We start from the raw sequence: 20,280 nt of genomic DNA, 5'->3' as shown, positions 1-20,280 counted from the left end.
AGGATTGCTTAAATGGGGGGAGGGGAAACCTATTTCAGCAGAAGGAGATACTCTTGGCAGACAAAAATACATAATCCCTATATCTGGACTGATAGCCAGCCATATGCACTATATTGCCAAACCGGTCATTAGAATATTGAACCACTATCTTACACCTTACACCAAACAGCTATTGCCCTTAAAACCCCTACTCAGCCCCCACCTTAGGTTCTGCCTTTGCAGTTCACCCAGATCAGGTTCTGATTGGTTTGTTTCTATGCCAGTCAGTGTCAAAAGCTCTGCCTCCTAGGCAGCCATTGGCTCCTTGCAGTTCACCAAGATTTGGTTCTGATTGGTTGGTTTCTATGCCAGTCAGCATCTCCAGGCCTATCTCCAGGCCTGATCAGAGAGGTGGGGCTGATCAGCAGCCCCTGTGCTGCTGGTAAGGCCTGGGGAAAAAGAGAGGCAAGGGCTGATCAACAGCTGCCATGGAGGCTGCAGATCAGACCCTGCTTCTCTCTCTGGGCCTCTCTCCGGGCCTGATCTGCAGCCCCCTCAGCAGTCAGTGCTGGGTTGCCACGGCGACCTATCACTGACTGCAGGACTGACTGCCAGTGTTTGGTCGTCCGTTCAGTCATTTTGGACATTACGGACCCTGGCTCTTTATATATATATATAGATTATTTCAGTGACTAACACTAAAAATTATTTAAGACTAGGAGCCCAATGCATGAATTCGTGCACCTTGAAAGGAATTGTGGGTCGCGAGGCTACAGTAGGCACAGGGGCAGGTCTCGGTCCATCCTCCGCACCCCTGCCTGGCCCCTCCCACTGTGGGCTCTGGTCCCCTGTCTGCCAGCAGCCCTGCTCTGGCCGCCACCGCTCCCATGTGCTGACAGCGCCAGCCCCACTCGCTCCTGCTGACGGCGGGGGGCAATTGGGGCTGGTGCCAGCAGCAGGTGCAAGCAGGGCTGGCATCATCAGTGGGTGTGAGCAGCAGCTGCTGCCCCTATCACCCCTCAGAAGCAGGGGGAGGTGGAGAAGCCCTCAGGGGCGATAAGGGCTGGAAGCCGCCACTGGCACCTGCTGATGGCATCGAGTGATTGTGACCGGTGCAGGCACCAGAATCAGGTATGAGTGGCAGCTCCAGCATTGGCTGTAGGTGCGAGTGGGGCCAGTGCTGGCAGTGGGTGCGAGCAGGGCCGGCACTGGCAGCAGGTGCGCGGGAGCAAATAATTTTCAGTAACCACCAGAGGCTCGCTCCGATGACAGCAGCAACTGGTGCCCTGCATTGGTCTGGTGCTCCCTGCTCACCAGCTCCACCATCCTGCCACAGCCAATGCCCACCATGTTCCGCACATACCTCCTGGTGGTCAGAGCACGTCATAGCGAGCAGTTGTTCGGTTGTTCCAGTTGTCCCGCCGTTTGGTCTATTTGCCTATTGCCTTTTATTATATAGGATATTTTATAAGAAATTATTTTACCTAGTGATAAAGCGATGATTTAACTTTGGCAATCTCCATTCTGACTTCACCTGCCTTTCTGGAATGATAGTTATATTACTTGGAGGATCTTGAACGTTCAGGCAGACCTCTGAAAAACAAATATATTACTTCAATATTATATTTAATGCACATAAAAGAATATACATGTGTACAAATTGCATAGGAAAAAATAGATTGAACACTTTTGAGCTCAATGGTAAACTTAAGAACAAGGCCATTATCAAAAGCTTTCTTTACCTACTGCTACATTGTCACATCCACTTATCTCCCCACCAAAGGTTAAACATACCTTAAATTTTATGTTTTATCATCACCTTACTTTTTAAAAAAATATATTTTATTGATTTTTTACAGAGAGAAAGGGAGAAGGAGAGCCAGAAACGTCGATGAGAGAGAGACATCAATCAGCTGCCTCCTGCGCACTCCCCACTGGGTGTGTGCCTGCAATCAAGGTACATGCCCTTGACCAGAATAGAACCCGGGAACCTTGAGTCCACAGGCTGATGCTCTATCCACTGAGCCAAACCAGTTAGGGCTCATCACCTTACTTTTTAAAAAAGGATATTTAATCACTTACGTGTTTTTGTCCAAACAAAATAGTGTTTGGATTTCTTTGTTTTTGAATTCTAATGGATGGAATAATATCATATACAGTATTCTAGGGCTACTTTTTTCCTTTAACATTATGGTCCTAAAATTCATTCATAAGTTGCACATAGCATTTTTTTTCTCATAGTCATTGCCGAATAATGTTCCAGGATGTTGGCATACTTCAATTTTATTTAACCATTATCATGTTGACAGAATCTGGATTATTTTCAGTTTTTGCTACCAAAAAGAGGGCCACTATTAACTTTTTGTATATATCTCCCTGTGTACACAGGCAATAGTTTTCTAACATATTATACCTAGGACGGAAATCTTGAATTGTAAAATATGCAAATATTTCAGTTGGCAGGATAATTCTAAACTATTTTAAAGTAAAGAACTTTTTATAGTTTCATCCACAGTGTGTAAGATTTCACATTGATCCACATCCTCTCCAAATTTTGGTATCATCAAATTTCTTATTATTTGTCAGTCTAGTGACACAAAATGGTCATTTGTTGGGATCTTATTTTACAGTTCCCTTATTACTAATTATTTTGAAAAACATTTCATATATTTATGGTTCATTCAGGCATGTCCTTATATTGTTAATTATCTGAGGTTTTCCAAAATAAACATATATTTAAGGAAACAATGAATAAAGGCTACATTGTCTGAACATTCTCTAAGTAATTAAGCTTAACGGATTATCTAGGAAATTTAGAATATATAGAAATACAGGTCCTGTATAAAACTATTATTAGCAAAAACAATACTTAAACTTTTTGAGTGATGTAATCCACAATTTTGAAAAACTGAAATGCAAGAAAATATCATATCCAACTCTTAAAGCAATCACTTAATATATTAATTCTAATGCTCCCAAAATATTTAGGGTGATGCCAAGATGGCATAACTTTGATTTTAATACTAATTAAGAAAAGCCCTTTCAAAATTGCAGTAATTGGCAACATTTGAATTTGGCTATAGATTAGATAACAGTATTGTATTAATTTTAAATTTTCTGATTTTGATAACTGTATTGTGATTATGTACTAGAGTGTTCTTGTTCTTAGGAAATATATACTGAAATATTAATGATGTGTTTAAAGTTAAAGAGATGTATAATGGCTGCTACTTACTCTAAAATGTAGATATATATATACATATATATCTCTATATATGTATATATATATATATCAGCCATTATACATCTCTTTACATATATATATATATATATATATATATATATATATATATTGAGAGAGAGAGAGAGAGGGAGAGAGAGAATGATAAAGGCAAGGTAAATATTAACAATGGTTCAATCTGTGTAAAGGGTATATAGGATTTTTTATCCTATTCTTCTAATTTTTATGTAAGTTTGAAATTACTTCAAAATAAGCTTTCTGAAATTATTTCAAAAAAGCCCTTTTGAATAGCAGCTTGTAGTAACAGAAAATTACATTCAAGTCATTAACTTAATATTATAATGAAAAATAAAAGATAATAAGAATAAGTAATCCCAAGTGGACCTTGTTAATAAACAATGAATTGCTCAGATAATTTTTCTTAATAAATGCAATAATAAGTAAATATACTCATTAAGTGATTGTTTGGAAATTTTATAGATTCAGGAATTTAAAGGTTTGTTAGATTCTAACCGCTTTAGTAGTTTTTAAGAGTCTTTGGCTGGTATGGTACTTCACAGATTTATAAAAAAATATATAGTCATAAAAGAAACAAAATGCAATCAATACTTAACCCATAGTAGAAATTAGTTTGATCTGTGGATTCACAGGGAGAGGCTGCAGCCTGAATGGAAAACTCTTTTTAACTGAATAATCTTGAAGCAGAAGAACTAAACCAACCCGCAAACATTTATACCACTCAGGACACAGGGCATTCCACATGATCACTGATACAGTGCCTGAACTGTCAGCAACTTCCAAAAAGGTCTGAAAAGATGAGTAAAAGTACACACATATTTGTTACTTTTATCTACAGGATGTTAAAATTTTAAGACTGAGAAAATAAAACTGTAGGGGAATGACTAAATAATTTATGATATATGAAAGAATCTATATGACATACATAAATCTGAGTCTTGATTTATGCATGATTCTCACAAGCAAAGCAGGATAATTCCTTCTGGTAGTCCAGCTCATTTCAAGGTGAGCCATAATGAAGAAATTTTAGTGATATTAGAAAATACTTAAGAAAATGTTGACTAATACAAAATTTTATGTGCTATATAATTGCCAGTTTGTAAGTTAATTTAATATGATATGACATACATAGTCATATGAAATATAAGACATGCATGTATACATATACAAATAGATATGAAATATATTATACACATGATATCATAGATATGTGCACATATAGAATATATTTGTGTGTGGATATATGATATACACATACAAAAAGGAATAAAACACACTATAACGCAAACAGTGATTCTGGTATGATTTAGGGTGATATTATTTATCAGTTTAACTTATATAGATTTCTACATTTTCCAAATTCTCTAAAAGAATACACAACTTTTATTTTAAAAGTTTAATGAAACACCCAAAATAATTCTTGATAACAGAGAAAATAAAGTAAAATGTTAAGTTATAAAGGACAGAAACCAAGAAAGTATTCTCATCAGCATTATATGGCATAGACAGCCAAGATAGCAAAAAAGTGTCAGATGGATTTGACAATTAGGTCTCTAGTAAGTGACCAGTTGAAGAAAAATGCCAAACTAATTTTGTTGAGAAGTAAATGAGAGGCAAGTAAGTGAAAACATCTAGTATAGACTACTTCTTCAAGGAACTTGTCTGAAGAGGAGAGAGGGAATAGAGGAATCTGAGGTCAAAGGATAATTGTTTTCCTTTTTTAAAATGGAAGACTAAAGTATATTTATATTCTAGTATAGAAAGCACAGTAGAGAGGAAAAGGTTGAAGATATAGCATCAAAAGGTGTGAAGGAGACTGGCTGGATCAAGGAATTAAAGGTTGCCAATACAAAAAGAATTCATTTTTATAAGAAATTACATTAGAAAAATACCTTGAAATATATATCCATGTACATTTTCAAAATTATTAAATTTAAATTATAAATTTTATTTAAACATAAATTATTCTAATATGGAGTCAGGTCTGTAAGTTATAATCTATAACTGTTAAATTAACATGTACTCTCTTATCTTATTTATACCTGGTATGGCTCAATCATCTTTTTATCGGGTTTTCCATAGTACCTCAGTCTTGATTTATGCATGATTCTCACAAGCAAAGCAGGATAATTCCTTCTGGTAGTCCAGCTCATTTCAAGGTGAGCAAGAGAAATTATTTTGGTATCTAGAATACAAAAAAGAAAAAATCCTCCTTAATATCTCATGATAATTTCAAAATTATATTTTAGTGGTTAAAATATCAGATATAAGTGAACAAAAAGAAAGCAACCATCGCAAAATGGTACCATACAAAGAGAATGCAAAAAAAAAAAAAAGTATCTTTGAAAAGTTCTTAGGCTGATATTTTATAATTGTCAAGAGAAATGTTTATTTTTTAAATATATTTTTTATTGATTTCAGAGAGGAAGGGAGAGGGAGAGAGATAGAAACATCAATGATGAGAGAGAATCATTGATCAGCTACCTCCTGCACACCCCCTACTGGGGATTGAGCCCACAACCCGGGCATGTACCCTTGACCTGAATTGAAACCTGATCCCTTCAGTCCACAGGCCAACGCGCTAGCCACTAACCCAGTGGTCAGCAAACTCATTAGTCAACAGAGCCAAATATCAACAGTACAACGATTGAAATTTCTTTTGAGAGCCAAATTTTTTAAACTTAAACTTCTTCTAACGCCACTTCTTCAAAATAGACTCGCCCAGGCTGTGGTATTTTGTGGAAGAGCCACACTCAAGGGGCCAAAGAGCTGCATGTGGCTCGCGAGCCGAAGTTTGCAGACGACGGCGCTAAGCCAAACCAGCTAGGGCCAAATATTATTTAAACAAGCAATTTTACTTTAGGAATCCATCCATTCAACAGAAATAATTAAACATAGTGAACACATATGTATATATCTTAATGCTGCTCAGCCTTCGATCTAAAATTGAAAAAAAACCAAAAACACCAACTTCCTAAAATTACAAATTACCCATTTACATGGGAATCCTATATAATAAAGAGCTAATATGCTAATTAGATCAAACAGCCAAATGACCTTCCGGAAGACCTGGATGAAGCTGGAGCTGCCAGGGCCTGCTGAGGCTGCAAGGGGCTGAGAGGCCCGAGCCCCTTGCAAGAATTTCGTGCATCGGGCCTCTTGTGATTATATGCTAGTAAATCATCATACATCCATACCACGGAAGAGTGTATGAACAGATGTCATTAAAAATGTTTAAGATAAGTGGAAATAGCAAATCATGTGACACCAAATAATTATTTTTTTCAAAGTCACACACCAAATGGCTGACAGTTTGGAGTTTTGAGAAGAAAGCTGGCCGAAACCGGTTTGGCTCAGTGGATAGAGCGTCGGCCTGCGGACTGAAAGGTCCCAGGTTCGATTCCGGTCAAGGGCATGTACCTTGGTTGTGGGCACATCCCCAGTAGGGGGTGTGCAAGAGGCAGCTGTTCGATGTTTCTCTCTCATCGATGTTTCTAACTCTCTATCCCTCTCTCTTCCTCTCTGTAAAGAATCAATAAAATATATTTTTAAAAAAAGCAAAAAAAAGCTGAAGGCATAGAAGGAAGTAAAAGGGGCCTTTCATTCCACCCCAACATTTTATTAAAAATTCCAAACATACAGTAATCCTGAAAGAACACCAATATACCTATTTCTAGATTTTGTCATCAAAATTTTACTGTACATGGGTCTTACATTTTTAATACAATATACTTTTTTAAACCTTTGGATTTTTAGCACACGGACATTGCCTTTTGTAATAAAAATGTGGTTTCAATAATAAACAGATATTACTTTCATATTCAGAAAAGTGAAATACAATTTTTACAAATTATTATTGCCCTAAATTCTTCTACAGTACCATTTTTTTATTTATAGATTAAATTCTAAAAATAAAAATGATCAACCCCTAGAGTAGTAATGCACCACTGAGATAAAAAGTCGTTCCATTAGTTCATCTCTGAAACTACTATCTTGCCTTTAAAACTTAAGTTATTTAAATAATCATTGGCTACCCATTTCTATAACATCTTTTCCCCCTTACAACTGGATATCACTTTAATTGCATATTTTTGATGCAGTTATCTTTTCACTTTCTAGTTTGTTGCTTTTACACATCATAGTAAGATTATCTATGGTCTAGCATTATGAGCCCAATGTAAAACAATAACACAAAAACAAACACAAAAAAAACCCAAAAACCCCAAACACCTGAAAAGCAGTAATGTAGAAATTATATCTTTCTCCCTCTAGCTTGCTTTTTTTTTCATTTTATTTCTTCCCCATTCCATACATGTACATGCCTATAATATAATCATTCCCTTTTCTTCATTTTTTTTATATAAAACATATTTTAGAGCAGTTGCTGATGACCAGCTGGCATTTCCAAGTTAACTTCCTATTTCTGACCCAGAAGAATTGAACTTCTCAGATCAGCATTACCCGTGGTCTTAAGAAATATAAGCATGAGAATTTCAAGTCTTCCCACAAAATCACACGTTCAAAAAGCTATTATTTATATAACTGCTACACTCAAAGACATAAAATGGCATTTCATTAATGTAAATTATTAAGGAATAAACCATGGAACATCCTTTTTTGAATGAAGGTTAAAACACACAAAACCACAAATATTTACAACTTTTTATTTCTAATTCTAATCAATAGACACTCCAACCAACACAGTACTATTTCCACAACTGGAATGGTAATGACGTTAAGATCAATTCCACTGGTCAAACGTACAGTGAACACTTAGGACTACTGATTGCAACACCACTATGTTTGACAGATAAATTTAAGATGCAATTTTTAAAAATTAAGATTATTCAGACACTTTCTGAACAGCCATTTATAAAATCGAAGCAAGACAAGGGCTGTGCAATTTCATTAAGCGAGCATCTCTCCAGGAAAAAATTGTCTATCACTCCCAATAAACAATACCAAAACATTTCTGCTTCCTTTCCCATTAACGCAAGCACCCCAAAACTATTTTTACACCACATCCTGTCCTTCCCTCCCATTACTTACTGTTAAAATTGTATTCCTCAGGTTGCTTGTTGGTTAACCAGATATCTCCGTATGGATCTTCGTTATTCCACAGGGCCAGGTAATGACTTTTCCCGCCCCTTAAAGGCCTCTCTGGTAGCTCCTTGTGGGCATTATTTCTGAAGGGAGTTGCTGAAGAAATAGTGTCCGAGGTCTCCTCCCCACAGTGGATGTTATCAATGCACAGGATCCCCTGGCCTAACCTTTTCTCATTGTAAAGACACGAGACTCTGAAAATTTTCATTTCTATCCCAACTTTAAGAATATTTTTATACACGAGAAAGTTCAGTCTGGGATAGAGGAAACACTTCTCCTGGTACACCCCATCTGAGATCGTCACATCATAGCAGTAACGAGGCGGTTTGGGTACTATGTCTCCTGGCTCGTCTTCTAACAGGTACCTTTGGACGGCCAGCACAACGACAGGCACCACCTCTGAGGGAGTGACCCACTGGAGAGGTGAGTCTGTTATCTGCTCAAGAACCTTTTGGATCCAGGACCTAGGCCCTAGGGCACCGGCCCTTCGGATCATTCCTCCCGGGACCCAAGTCCGGTTTACCTCAGGATTCTGCAGGTCTGCCTCAGCATGTGAGGAGCCGGCCTGAGGCTGGTCTAACTCACCAGGCATGGTGAGGAAATTGCGTACCCTCTTCACTCCCAAAACCTAAAGTGCCCTGTCTAAAGCTGAGAAACTAAAAAGACGCGCGAGCGAGCAAGTGAAGAGCGCTACTTTGCCCCCTCAGACTGGCGAAAGCTCCGGCTCGGTCACTTTCTGCGCGCGCACACATCAGCTCTTTAGCCCCGCCCCTTCGTAGGCGCGCTCTCGACGACATAGAGGTCCGGTTACTAGGCTTCGCACACGTGGTTACGTAGCGGGTCCTCAGAACTGTGGCGGGCCACATTACCAGCAAAGGACAAGTGGGAAGGGTGGGGGAGGGGGGGAAAGCATTGGTTGCCATGATTGCCAAAGCTTAACAAGAAGGACACGGAGGAGCACTCAGTGATTCTTCAAGAAAGGATGGAGCCCAGATGCAATGTAAAAGAGAAGGTGACTGGAAGCGGGGTGCAAGTAATCGTATCTCAGTGTTTTGGGGGTTCTGGCCTTGGACCAGGAACAGAAAGTAAATTAGAGTTGGTTAATATACATAAATGTGATAACATGGGTTTACTGTATTATGATTGAAACCAGATAATATATTCACAGCCTTCAGGACAGTTTCTAACACAAAAAGTCCATAATCGTTAGTTATGATTGCTATTTTCATTAGTATAATTGTAGAGTGCAGGGTGGGTGAATTAGTGATTAAGTGATTAAGTGCAAATGAAGGCAGAAAATTATAGAACTGGTTTGGTAAAGAGCTGCCAAGTGGGGAGGAGGGGCAGGAAGAGATTAACCAAAGAATTTATATGCCAGGACACAGATAATAATGCAGTGAAGGCTTGTGGGGGGAGGAGGTAAGAGTGGGGTGAAGGGGGTAAATAAGGGGAAAATGGGGACATCTGTAATACCTTCAACAGTAAAGTTAAATTTTAAAAATGTATTTATGTTTAACACAATATCTGGCTTAACATACAGCTAGGATATAGAATTTCAGAAACTGTATTTCTAAACTACAAAGAATATACTGTATATGGAATGAATGTAAAGGGAGGAAGCTGGTAAGTATAGCCAGAATTGAAAATAAAACATGTTTTATGTACCCAGATGTATTAGTACACAAAGAATGTAGTAATTGCCTTAAGAATTTGTTTCAAAGATGGTTATAGGCTTCTTTTAATTATGTTAGTCTCCTTTTGCTCTCTATTTCATCATTATTTATTTACTACTAGAAGTCTAGTGCATGAAATTTGCCCACAGGTAGGGTCCCTAGGCCTGGCCAGTGATCAGTGCTAATTGGGGCCTTCCAGCTGCCAGCCATGGTCTCCCTTCCCTGGTTGCCTGTCAGGGTCTTTCTTCTTTCCGCACCGCTCCCTGGTGGTCAGTGCATGTCATAGCAAGTGATAGAATTCCCGGTCTCCCAGTTGAACTCCCATGGGGACACTTTGTATATTAGCCTTATATATATATATAGATTTATGAAGTCCCTACTATGAGGCAGGCACTATTCTAGGCCACTGGGGATAACAGTATTCATGCTCCTTTAGTCAAGCTTTTTCTCATTGCTTGGGATGGGAGAATCTGCCATCATTAGTAATATTTAACTAATTCATTCATTCTACACATATTTCTTGAGTATCTGCTCTGGGCCAGGTTCAGTCTTGCTATGAAGACCAAAACACATAAAGGGAAAGGGAGTGGATGCGGCATGAATTAATATTTTATATAGAATATGATCAGGGAAGGGCTCTAGATATTAAGAAATTGAACAGAACAGAGATCTACAGTGCCAGAAACAAATCAGTTTCACTAAAAGAGAGATGTTGACAGGGAGCCAGGAAGGCTGGTCAACAACCTTAATTGCTCTAACCACTCACCCTTTAGTTGTTTACATTGTTAGCTGAAGCAACCTCCACCTTTGTTTGTCCCATGTACGTTTCTGTTATTTCCTGCCTAAGGGCTACATGTAAGTTTCTGTTTATCTTGCTTAAGATGTTTTCCCCAAAACCTCAATAAAAGGGATGGCAGGGCCAGAGCAGGGAGTTAGTTCTCCCACTAGAGGTGGACTACCATCTGGCCCCCCATTTCACCAAATTGAATTTCTTCAAGTCTCCTTTCATTTGTGTGCGGCCCTTCTCCAGAACTCGAACTCTGAACTGGAACCCTTAACCACGCGGGACGTGGAAAGGGATTTCTACATTCTGGCGCCTACCGAGGGACTTCTGGAGGAGAAGGTATATTTCGCCTAAGAGCGAAGGAAGGAAAAAGTACACCGAGAAAAGGTGTGGAAATTCACCGGAAAAAGGTGAGGGAAGTTCACTGCAAGCAAAAGCCCATGGCCAGCTGCAGAGTCTCGAACTGTAAGTAGGGTGGAAACATCTTTTTCAGCCAGGCTAATGGGGAAGAATTAGGTTATAAATATAAAGTAAACTTTATTAGAATTTTTGTTTGAATGCTTAAGGAATTAAAAGTTTCAGAAGGTATTCTTTTATGTTATAGAGCATACCCTTGGTTTTCTGAGGAAGGTACATTAGATCTTGAGTATTTGGCAAAAAAGTTGGTCAAATAAATAAATAAATAAATAAATAAAATAAAACTGTTTCTCCATGGGGAACATAATATTGCGTTTGCTAGAGCCTTTTACAGAGGCTGAGGAGGAGCTTCCTCCCCTGGTTCCCTCTGCTCCTCCCAGAGCGGAGCAGGAAGAAAAATGGAAGGAATGGCCTTTATGGCCCCCTCCACCTTCATGTCCTAATCCTGAAACATTTAATTCATCGATAGAATCATCTATACAGAGGGCCATCAGAGAAGGAATGAAGGGCATGTCGGTGGAAGAAAGGCTTGCTTTTCCTGTTATACAGGTAGCTGACCCACAGCACCCAAATCAGATAATAAGATGCCATGAAAAAATTGATTTTAAAATGATAAAAGCTTTGCGAGAAAGCATTGTTCAAAATGGTCCAAAGGCTCCTTTTACAGGAGAAATCATGAATAATATTTCTGATGCATTCTTAACGCCTTCTGATTGGTATTCTCTGGCTCATGCAACTCTGGATGGAGGATATTATTTACTATGGAAGGGAGAATACTTGGAGAAATGTCAAGAGCAAGCCCGCATAAATGGAGGGCCGAATGCTCACATAACTTATGAAATGCTGGCAGGACTGGGACAGTATATGCATGTACAAAATCAGTTACATTATGTGCAACAGGCATATGAGCAAATTAGACTTTGTGGAAGGAAAGCTTGATGGGCTTTACCAGCAAAGGGGGACCCTCAGGGAGCTTTTAGTAAATGTATGCAGGGACCTACACAGTCATTTTCTGATTTTGTGGCTCGTCTCACTCGAGCAGTGAGACGACAGATTCAACATGAGGCCGCAGGAGATATTTTAGTTCAGCAATTAGCTTATGAAAATGCCAATGCTGATTTCAAAAAATGCCTGACACCTCTAAGAAGAAATAGTACCATTACAGAGATGATTCAAGCGTGTCAGAATGTGGGATCAGGCAGTTTTCAAGCAAATTTACTCGCTGCTGCAGTAACAGGTAGAAATAAGAGGTGTTATAAGTATGGAAAAATAGGACATTTCCAAAAGGAATGTAGGCAACAGAGAAGGACACAAGATAGCGCTCTAGGAAGGGGCATGAACACTCCACCTCAAGATTTAAGCATCTCTCGGTGTCCTAGATGTCAGAAAGGGAACCACTGGGCCAGTTTTTGTAAATCGAAATTTCATAGAAATGGGCAGTTGCTAGATCAAGATAGAGGGCATGGTCAATCGCCGGGAAACGGCCAAAGGGGTACCCCCCAGCCCCGTCATCAATAGGGGAAATCTGCCCTGCAAGGCCCACAGTGGATTCCCTCATCCCAGCAACTCCAGGAAACGCAGGCCTGGATCAGCACTATAGCGGTCACTTTGACCCCCGATATTGCTCGGCAAGCTATTCCTACAGGAATTTGGGGACCTGTGCCACTGGAAACTTTAGGATTAATTTTAGGGAGGAGTGGAAACACTCTAAAAGGACTAACTGTTCTACATGGAGTCATTGATTCAGATTATGAAGGAGAAATTAAAGTTATAGTAGAATGTAATCATGTTATGCAAGTTACTCCAGGAAAAAGAATTGCTCAGATATTACTTTTACCTTATGTTCAGCAAGTTGAGACTTTAAATAGGAAAAGAGGCATGCAAGGATTTGGAAGCTCGGACATTTATTGGATACATGAAATTAGCAAAACCCGTCCTATGATTAATTTAAGAATAGAGGGGAAAACAATTTAGGGGTCTAGTGGACACTGGAGCAGATGTTAGTGTTATCAGTAAAGAATTCTGGCCTCCAAGTTGGTCCACGACAGAAGCTATGGGCTCAGTTAAGGGGGTAGGAATTCCTAATGATACACAACGTAGTGCTGCAGTGTTAAGGTGGCAAGATGAGGAAGGACAGACAGGATGGTTTCAGTCCTACGTCATCTCTGGAATTACAGTCAATTTATGGGGCCGGGATGTCTTAGAAGGTTTACAGACATGTATTGTTACCAGCAAAGGAAAGCAGTTAATAACTCAGAATATCAACCTTTTTAGGAGTGGTCACTGCTCAGGCTCCTTACCCTCATGCTGATCCTATACAATGGAAAGATGATAGACCTGTATGGGTGGATCAGTGGCCATTAATCAAGGAGAAATTAAGTCATATTCATGAATTAATACAAGAGCAAATAGAGGCTGGCCACATAGAACCTTCCAATAGTCCTTGGAATACGCCTATATTTACAATCACTAAAAAGGCGACAGGAAAATGGCGATTGTTACAGGATCTTAGAGCAGTTAATGCTACTATGCATACCATGGGAACTTTGCAACCTGGACTCCCAGCGCCTTCACAAATCCCTTTAAATTGGTCTCTCATAGTAGTAGATCTTAAAGATTGTTTTTTCACCATTCCCTTGGAACCTCAAGATAAACAGAGATTTGCATTTTCAGTGCCATCTATTAATAATATAGAGCCTATGAAAAGATATCAATGGAAGGTTTTACCTCAAGAAATGGCCAATAGCCCTACTTTGTGTCAAAAATATGTGGCTCAAGCCGTTCAGCCTTTAAGAGAAAAATACTCCCAATGTTACATTATTCATTACATGGATGACTTGCTCTTATCAAGTCCACGGGAAGAACAGACCTTGACCATGTTTTCCCAATTAGAAGAGGAGCTTCCTAAATGGGGCTTAAGAATTGCTCCAGAAAAGTTACAGAAAGAAACACCTTTCCAATATTTGGGAACCATAATTGAAAACCAATGCGTTAGGCCTCAGAAGGTGGAGATAAGAAAAGACTGTCTTAAAACTTTAAATGACTTTCAGAAATTATTAGGGGACATTAACTGGTTGAGACCTTATCTGAAGATCTCTACAGGAGAAATGACAAATTTATTTAGTTTACTTAGAGGTGACTCTACTCTTTCATCTCCCCGAACATTAACAGATGAAGCTAGGAATGAGTTGCTAAGGGCTGAGCAGGCAATTTCCTCAGCCCAAGTAGCACGGGTCCAACCCAAATTACCTTTATTGGGACAAATTAACCCCACTGCAAATAGTCCCACTGGAGTCATCTTCCAAAATAAAAATTCTCCTTCCATTATTGAATGGGTCCACCTAGGACATCAATCCTCTAAAACTGCAGTTACATATGTAGAATTATTAGCCCAATTATTGTTTCTAATTAGGAAACATTGTAAACAACTTAGAGGGGAAGAGCCTCAGTGTATCTACCTCCCCCTCACTGGGAAGCAATTAGAAATGTTATTTCAGACTGATATAAATTGGCAAATTGGGTTAAGTGGATATTCCGGGGAACTTAGCTGTCACCTATTGAAAGATAAATTACTACAATTTTTATATAATACCTCCATCATTATACCAAAAAATACTAGGCAGGAACCTATTCCTGGAGCTTTAACTGTTTTTACTGATGGATCATCAAATGGGAAAGCTGCCTATCATACAATAAATTCAGACCGAGTCATACTGACCAATCATACCTCTGTACAGAGAATTGAACTAGAAGCTATTAAGGCTGCATTGCAGGATTTCCAAGAGCCTCTTAATCTAGTCTCTGATTCCTTTTATGCTGCAAACTTAGTGAATAGAATTGAAACTTCCCAGTTGAAATGGCTTAGTGACCAGTTTATTTTTACTATTCAAACAAGTTCAGCAGATTGTACAACAGAGACAATATCCGTTTTATATCACTCACATCAGGGCTCATAGTGTCTGACCTGGTCCTTTAACATAAGGAAATGCACAGGCTGATCAACTGGTTGCTATATTAAAAGAAGCCTTAGAATCTCATCAGCTTTTACATCAGCCTGCCAAAATGCTGTCTGAACAATTCTCAATTACTCGACAACAGGCAAAACAGATTATTAAGGAATGTCCAACTTGCATGTTACATCTACCTCAAGGGCCTAACACAGGAGTCAACCCTAGAGGTTTGCTAAGAGACCATATCTGGCAAATGGATGTAACGCATTATAATCCCTTTGGACGCCTTGGGGCATTACATGTCTCTGTAGATACTTTTTCAAAAGTAATATGGGCTACTGCATCTATAGGAGAAACGGCAAAACAGGTTATTAATCATTGCCTAGCTGCTCTTGCCGTCATGGGAATTCCAAAAATTATTAAAACTGATAATGGGCCTGCTTACACAAGCTGTCAATTCCAGGAATTTTGTAAAAGGTGGAAAATTCAGCACATTACAGGAATACCATATAATTCCCAAGGACAGGCCATTATTGAACGACAGCATCAGCGGCTAAAATCCCAACTTGAAAAACAAAAAGGGATGATGGAGAAATCACCTGCAGGTAGGTTGCACCAAGCCTTAATTTAAATCTTTTCACTTGTAATGATGAAGGTAGGACACCTATGGAACTACAATTGGTGTCAGAATAAAACAAAAGAAAATGGTCTAGTTAAATGGAAGGATCCCGAATCTGGTTTATGGAAGGGACCTGATCCATTATTAACCTTTGGCAGAGGGTATGCTTATATATTCCCAGAGAATTTTTCCAAACCAGTGTGGATTCCTGCTAGAAATATTAAACTGCAACAGGGATCCAAGAGAGAAACTAGCCATACTAATGAGGACCTTGCGCCTGGAGCCACACCATGCAGCTGCAGACAATCAAATACCTCAGCCACAGAGGGCAGCGACTCCAAGCAGTCCACTGAAGATGAGAAGCAGGAGGAGAATGAGCCGGACAACAAACAGCCCAGAGGTCTCCTGGGACATGGTAAGGAAGACGGTACAGATGCCTGACGCCTGAGAACATCTTTCTTGCTATAAGTAATCATCTGTACAGTAATATTACCTGGGGCAAATGTGGAAGTATTTCAGACTTATGCTTCTGACCTTTCATGGGTAAGAACCCTTACATGGGCTGATCCCCCACCTAATGTAGTATCCAGGAGGAACATGGATGGGGCAAGGAAGTAGGGGACTATCACTACTTGCTCCTGGGAGAGGTACAGAAAATGTAACCACGACCTTATCTATACAAAAAGAAATTGACAGCCAGTTTAAAATTGAATTGCCATGGCCTAGAGCAAAGAATATCCTTACGTGATATTATTATACAATGTCATTATAATTTTTGATATTTTACAACAGCATATACCAAACAAACTTACAAACTAATTCTTTAAATGTTTGCAGCAATTTAAAAGCACATGAAAGGATTTAATCCCTTCCACTGTGTGGAAGGCCCCCTGGGAAGGCACTTGAGCATTCTATATTGGCCCATCTTGCTCTTTTTGACAAGAAGGACCTCTTCTCACAATCCAATTGCCCACATCTGTTGCCTGAGCTCTCTGTTCCTACTGAGGTTGAAGTCTCGTGGTGGCTGGTACCATGGATCTGTCTCTCGCACAATGGCGTAAGCTGGGCCCTCCCTGGAGAAGAAACCTGGGTTTCCCAAGATATGTGATCAATGCCAGGGCCCCGCCAGCAGGTGATGGGGATCCCAAGGCAGGTGCTGGGCATGGAGGCCATAGGGGCATAGGCTACCAAGGAGACAAAACTGAACTTCACGTCACCCTGCTTGGCCCCGGAGGATGGCTGGTTAGCCAGAGACGGGTAAGATTCTCAGGGGAGGAACAACCTAAGACAGGCACAGTGGCAGAGGGGCCATCAGGAGAGAACTTGGGGGTCAACAGAGGTGTGGCATAGATCCTCACCCCCTCCCCAACATTGCAGGGGCTTGAACACTTGCCCCTTCTGAGGGAGGTCTCCTGCCCCATGGCTGCTTCGCGCTTCCCATGTCCAGCTCAGATCGGGACCTAGGCAACAGAGACTTGGCTGACAACAGCTGCCCTATATCTAAATCCAGGCTAACACCAGGAATGCTCAGGGCTTTCTCAAGGATGCAAAATAATCCTTTCCATTAATATTTACAGGGTAAACTAAGATTGTTGTTAGAGTATTAAGTTTTGACAGTAAAATAGTCACGTTTTCAGATTAATTTAAATTGGCTAATTAAAATAAGTAAATATTCAAGAAAAATTATACTGGACAAAAAGCTGTTTCTACAGTATTAACTAAAAATGTCTTTTGATAGTTCATTTCATGATAACATTGCTTAACACGTAATGAACCTTAAAACAGTCATATTTTTGTGCAAAAAATTAAAATTTAAAGACTGCATTATAAAAATTTTCCAAAAGCCTCCTAATAATTAAATTTAAAAAAGGGGGATAGTGGAAAAATATTATGTAAGGAAAAATATCCAGAAAATTTTTTTTCTTTGAAAACTAATTTTCATTTGTAATACTAAGAGGAGGACACCTATGAAAAAACACACATGGTGTCAGAATAAGCCAAAGGAAAATCATTTGGGCAAAAGTAAAAAGGATCCCAAGTAAAATTTATAGAAAAGATTCCTTTATTAACTTTTGGTCGAGAATATGTTTGTATATTTTCAGAAAACAACTCCAAGACCATGCGGATTCCTGCAACAGAGGGGAATTGACAGGACTGCTCCAGCCATGAAGACAAGAGGAGAAATAGTCCAGAGATGGAAGACACTGATGACACCTTGCCATGCTAGCAGTCAGCAGCTGTGTGTCGCTGCAGGTTGCCCAGGACCAAACCAGAGGTCGGCCCTGCATTGCCACCATTTGTCCACCATCCAGATACCATTGCTGACATGTACTAAAAAAACTGTTGGACATTGAAACTGGGATTCAAAAACTGTTGGCCCAGAAAGAAACTTACTGCAGACTGATTTCATTTGACTCTCAGCATAGCCATTGTTGCTTGTATCATTTTTTGTTCTTATATGTTTATTTCTAGTCTGCATATGCAAGATTTTTTAAGGAAAGAAAACGGGGGAGATGCCAGAAACAAATCAGTTTCACTAAAAGAGAGATGTTGACAGGAAGCCAGGAAGGCTGGTCAACAACCTTAATTGCTCTAACCACTCACCCTTTAGTTGTTTACATTGTTAGCTGAAGCAGCCTCCACCTTTGTTTGTCCCATGTAAGTTTCTGTTTATCTCCTGCCTAAGGGCTACATGTAAGTTTCTGTTTATCTTGCCTAAGATGTTTTCCCCAAAACCTCAATAAAAGGGATGGCAGGGCCAGAGCAGTGAGTTAGTTCTCCCACTAGAGGTGGACTACCACCTGGCTCCCCATTTCACCAAATTGAATTCTTCAAGTCTCCTTTCATTTGTGTGCGGCCCTTCTCCAGAACTCGAACTCTGAACTGGAACCCTTAACCACGAGGGACGTGGAAAGGGATTTCTACACTACAGGAAGTGAGTATATAGATATTTTAGGAAAGGATGCTTGAATCACAGGGAGCAGTAAAAGCAGATTTTATGAGATAGGAAAATACTTGATATTTTCAAGAAAATGAAAAAGTCAGTGGAGGGGTAAGAGGACTGTGATAGGAGATGAAGTCAGAAAAGTAGCAAGGCTCTGTAGGCTTTCCTCTGATTTGAGAAGAGTGACATATTTCAGCTGGAGTCCCACTTCTTTCATGAAGCCTCCCATACCAATTCATTCTAGAATGACCTTTCTTTTTATGAATTTTTAAAAATTAAATTTATTGGGGTGACATTGGTTAATAAAATTATATAGGTTTCAAATGTACATTTCTATAACACATCATCTGTATAGTGCATTGTGTGTTCACCACCCAAAGTCAAATCTCCTTCTGTCACCATATATATGAACCCTTTTACCTTTTATTACCCCCACACCTCCTTCCTCTGGTAACCACCATACTGTTGTCTGTGTCTATGAGTTTTTGTTTGTCTTTCTTGTTTGTTCATTTGTGGATTTCAGTTTTCTATCCCACACTAGAGGGCCTGGTGCACGGATTCGTGCACATTGAAAGTAAATTAATTAGAAGGTGGCCAGTAGGGTGGGACTGGGCGAGATAGCCAGACATGTCCTGGAACCAACCTCCTGTGGTCCCTCCCCAGCTGGCTGCACCTGGGGCAGAGCTGGGGCTTAAAGGGCGTCTGTGGAGTGAGCAGGGTCCCTCCAGCAGGTGGGGTCCCTTGGCCTGGCCTCCGTTGATCTGGCCAAAACCTGCAGTCTGACATCCCCCAAGGGGTCTCGGAGTGCAAGAGGGCACTCTGCAAAGTTGCTGTCACTCGGCAGCTCCTGCATTGAGCATCTGCCCCCTGGTGGTCAGTGTGTGTTATACCTACTGGCTGATTGGCTGGTCAGCTGGTCACTTAGCCTCCGTATTTACTAGAGGCCAGGTGCACAAAATTCATGCACTTGGGGGCGGGGGGTCCCTCAGCCTGGCCTGTACCCTCTCATAGTCTGGAAGCCCTCAGGGGATGTCTGACTGTGGCTTAGGCCTACTCCCTGGGGGCAGTGGGTCTAAGCCACCAGTCGGACATCCTTAGCACTTCCACGGAGGTGGGAGAGGCTCCCACCACTGTTGTTGCACTCACCAGCTGTGAGCCCGGCCTCTGGCTAAGCCGAAACTGGCTCTTGGACATCCCCTAAGGGGTCCTGGATTGCAGGAGGGTTCAGGCCAGGCCGAAGGACCCTACCAGTGCACAATCAGGGCCGGGGAGAGATGCGGGAGGTTGGCCAGCTGGGGAGGGACCACTGGAGGGCTCCAGGGTGTATCCAGCCCGTATCACTCAGCTGGCCCATCTGGCTCATCCAGCCGGACCCCAGCAGCAAGCTAAACTACCGGTTGGAACATCTGCCCCCAGTGGTCAATGCATGTCATAGTGAGCAGTTGAGCTGCCTTAGCATATCATTAGCATATTACACTTTGATTGGTTGAACAGTTGGCCAGTCAACCAGACACTTAGCATATTAGGCTTTTATTATATAGGACTAGTAGCC

At 40.3% G+C, this 20,280-nt stretch overlaps 1 protein-coding gene across 1 annotated transcript in view; it reads right to left on the bottom strand.

The window, feature by feature from the left end:
• The window catches only part of RADX (RPA1 related single stranded DNA binding protein, X-linked), a 70,535-nt gene extending 61,602 nt beyond the window's left edge, over positions 1 to 8,933 (bottom strand). The window contains exons 1-4 of the mRNA XM_054719228.1: positions 8,288 to 8,933; positions 5,281 to 5,423; positions 3,835 to 4,027; positions 1,464 to 1,572 (exon numbers count right to left, since the gene is read on the bottom strand). Coding sequence (XP_054575203.1) covers positions 1,464 to 1,572; positions 3,835 to 4,027; positions 5,281 to 5,423; positions 8,288 to 8,933 — 1,091 coding nt within the window. The remainder of the gene's footprint in view (positions 1 to 1,463; positions 1,573 to 3,834; positions 4,028 to 5,280; positions 5,424 to 8,287) is intronic.
• Positions 8,934 to 20,280: the final 11,347 nt, after the last annotated feature.

This window comes from Eptesicus fuscus, chromosome 1, assembly GCF_027574615.1.
Source record: "Eptesicus fuscus isolate TK198812 chromosome 1, DD_ASM_mEF_20220401, whole genome shotgun sequence".
In the NCBI taxonomy this organism is placed as follows: domain Eukaryota; kingdom Metazoa; phylum Chordata; class Mammalia; order Chiroptera; family Vespertilionidae; genus Eptesicus; species Eptesicus fuscus.
The sequence above is the reverse complement of the archived record's forward strand: the minus strand, read 5'-3'. Positions and strand labels throughout refer to the sequence as shown.